The sequence below is a fragment of the Mus pahari genome, chromosome 23, assembly GCF_900095145.1.
Source record: "Mus pahari chromosome 23, PAHARI_EIJ_v1.1, whole genome shotgun sequence".
NCBI classification, from domain to species: domain Eukaryota; kingdom Metazoa; phylum Chordata; class Mammalia; order Rodentia; family Muridae; genus Mus; species Mus pahari.
The window spans coordinates 28,427,639-28,430,808 of NC_034612.1; the positions used below are offsets into that span (position 1 = coordinate 28,427,639).

The window sequence follows — 3,170 nt, forward strand, 5'->3', positions numbered from 1 at the left end:
AATAGGGAAGGGCAAGCAAAGGAGTGACCTGTGTGTTTTGAGGGTCACCTGGGCTGCTGCAGTGAAGCCAAGGTTGATGTGGGGTGATCAGCAAGCCAATTTGCTATTTTGCTCTTCCCAGCAGATGACATTAATAGGTAGATGGTGGTAAGGGAGGCAAAGAGAAATCAGTTGGTCAGAATGGGAGTCAGCAGGATGGAGATGAATCGTGCTAAGAAGCTTGAAGTCAAGTGCATGACATGCAGAGCTCTGCATGGGGCAAGTGAAGACTACTCTTGGTGTTATGAAATATAAAATATAAATTGCGGTATAACATGGTAGGAGTAATACTTGGCAGGACAGTGCTGAGATGTTCCTCTGAGGAATCACACCATGCAGCAGGCCTGTATAAAGATTTATTGTGGATGGGAGTGGGAACCTGGAAAGAGGTAGAGGCAGAGAAAGGAGAGGACTGGGGAAGACAGGGAGAGAGAAAGAGAGCAAGAGAGGCCGGCCAGGAACACAGGGTGGAAAAAGGAGAAGAGGGGCTAGGGTAGTGAGCAGTCCTCTTTAGATGATGCCGTGCTGCCAACATGGGACAGGAGCTGGGAAGGGATGGTGAATTGCAGATTCAAATCAGGGACTACTAGTATGTAATAATGAGAACACACCTTGGGGTGTGCTGGGTCACTCAGGTTGGCTCCCGACTGCCTCCACAATGGTTTTCCTGATTTTAGGATCTTGCAATCTCCAGTTGTTCCATTTTCTGCCCCTTAGCTGTGTAGGGCTGGATGGGATAAGGGCTAAGTTCCTCAGGGGTGGCCATGGACCCTCCTCTCTCTGAGGCAAAGAGATGACTGACCTCAGCAGCCTCTGCATCCTTCCTCGCTACTACTGCAGGTCTAGGAAGTAGCAAGCAAAGCCTGGGAGGGAGAACCCATTACCCTGAGTTCACTACCACTGAGGCCCGCAAAAAGGGAATAAGGCTAGGTTGTGGGAAGTCACCACCGTGCCTCTAACTGCTGACAACGTGAAAACCTCCAGCCATGAGAACAGGCAACACACAGGCTACCTCTGCAACAAATATGGGCCAGATGCAGACTCTGGTTCTAGTCTCAACACTGCTGACCCTCTGTGTCTCTGAAGGTGAGTGGAGAGGCCAGAGAAGTGTAGAGCCATGGGGGTGGACAGTGTGGGCACACAGGCACCGACCTTCTTGTTTTCATTCCTCAGCAAGCCCTGAGGTGTGGGTGCAAGTCCGGATGGAGGCCACCAGCCTCTCCTCCTCCGCAGTTCACTGTGGGGTCTTAGGATGTAACCTCATCTCCCTGGTAACAGTGAGCTGGAAAGGATTTGTTGATGCCGGGAGGACCAAACTAGCTGTGTTACATCCAGAACTTGGCACCCAGCAATGGGCTCCTGCCAGGCAGGCCTACTGGGAAACCCCGAGCAGTGTCTCAGTCCCTCTGACCCTGGAACAATCAGAAGCAGGAAGCTCCCTAGCCAACACCACATGCTGCTGCGAGTGAGTTTGTTACCTTTCCTCCTGGTTCCAGGGTTGCCTGTAGAGACCTGCCTAGATCAGAACCAGGTGTGTCTGGGGGAGAGAAGGGAGACAGGGAGGATCTTAACACCGACTGCCCATCTGACACTTTTCTCTGTGTCTAGGACTCTCTGCTCCAACTCCAGCCTCCATTCTTCAAGCAGACCTGGTGGGGATCTTGGGAACCTCAGGGTTTTTCCTGTTTGGTTTCATCTTTATACTACATCTCCGGTGGCAGCAGAGGCACTGGTGAGGTTGGGTTCAGTAATATCCACACACCACCTGGTTAGGGGCCTTCTGCCCCTCACTCTGCCTCTTCTGTCTCAAACAGGTGTTTGAGTAAAGCTCAGCCATTCCTCACTAGCATCCGGGCACAGACAGAGACTCAGGTAAGGCTTGAGGGACGGTGTCTGGAGCAGGATACCAGGGGTCCACAGCTGGACAGGGACTTGGGGTCTTAACTGACTCTCCTTCATTCCCTACAGTCCACCAAGACCATCCCTGGCCACTGGGGTGGATCCATCACCCCAATACCTTCCCCAACCCCCCAGCCATCTCGTTCATCAGCTCTGAATGAGACTGTAGTCCATTCTGACCAACACATGCCTCAGTGCATATTGCTCCCCACTAGTGACCCACCCCCACCCCCATGCTTGTCTCCTCAGCCTCCCCACTTGGCCTTTACACACAGCAGCTTCATCTCCATTGAGCGTGGACTGTATTCTCTGGCATGAGTGACACTTCCCCACACTCTTCCCAAGTTCCATCGGCGGCCTGGAACACAGTACCGTGGAAAAATGTTTAGAAGTTCGACGACAGGTACCCTTGGTCCACTACAGGCCTTTGGGACATCTGTCTACTCGTGTCCTCAGCCTGGGCAGCAGGCTTCCTCATGAATCTTGCTCTATTCTTAGGCTTCTGATAAGGGCCATCAAACCCTGCTAGCTGGGGTGTGGTTACCGAGTGTGCGTAAATGGACACCGGTGTGAGCGGAAGAGTACAGCAAAGCTTCAGTTACATCCTGTTTTGCACACATTTCCAGACACCCAGATGATTTCTTCACGAATGTCATTAAAGTGGTCCTTCTGTTTGGGACTTTAGCCTTGGTTTCTTTAGAAATGTTAAAGGCAGATTCAGTCCCTTGGGAGAAAGGAACCAGCTTAGAGCCAAAAGAGACTGGGACTGAGACCCAGGCTGGGGTGGAATGTCCTGAACCTGTGGGTCTTGCTGAGGGGCATAAGAAGCCCCAGCTCTCCTGGGCATTCAGTCCCTGCTATCTGACCTGGCCTCCTCTGTGTAGCTGGGGTGGAGCCCTGGAACCCTCTTCCACTGAACTCATGTTCAGAAGCAGAGAGAGGAGAGGGCAGAGGGAGGGCTTTTCCAGCTCCAATACTTGCTCCTTCAGCTCTCCTTTTATGAGCAGGGAACCAGACTCCCCACTGGCCACTCAGATGCACGTTGTAGGGTGTTTTCTGTTAGCTCGTGTTTCCCCTCATGGCCTCAAGCTTCCAGAATAGCAACTCTGAGACTTGAACATATTTACAAATGCCTAGGCCAAAGCTTGGGCTTGTTTTTTGATTATCTCATAATTTAATAACCTATTTGCTTTACTCTTTGTAAACCACTTGGCTGGCTACTTCTGCTCAGG

The 3,170-nt window shown here is 51.7% G+C and overlaps 1 protein-coding gene across 1 annotated transcript; it reads left to right on the plus strand.

Moving 5' to 3' along the window:
• Positions 1-1,064: 1,064 nt before the first annotated feature.
• Pvrig (PVR related immunoglobulin domain containing) lies at positions 1,065-1,775 on the plus strand. Its single transcript, XM_029533503.1, is given in 4 exon segments — positions 1,065-1,129; positions 1,217-1,502; positions 1,504-1,570; positions 1,648-1,775. Coding segments are annotated over 4 exon segments (546 nt in total).
• Positions 1,776-3,170: the final 1,395 nt, after the last annotated feature.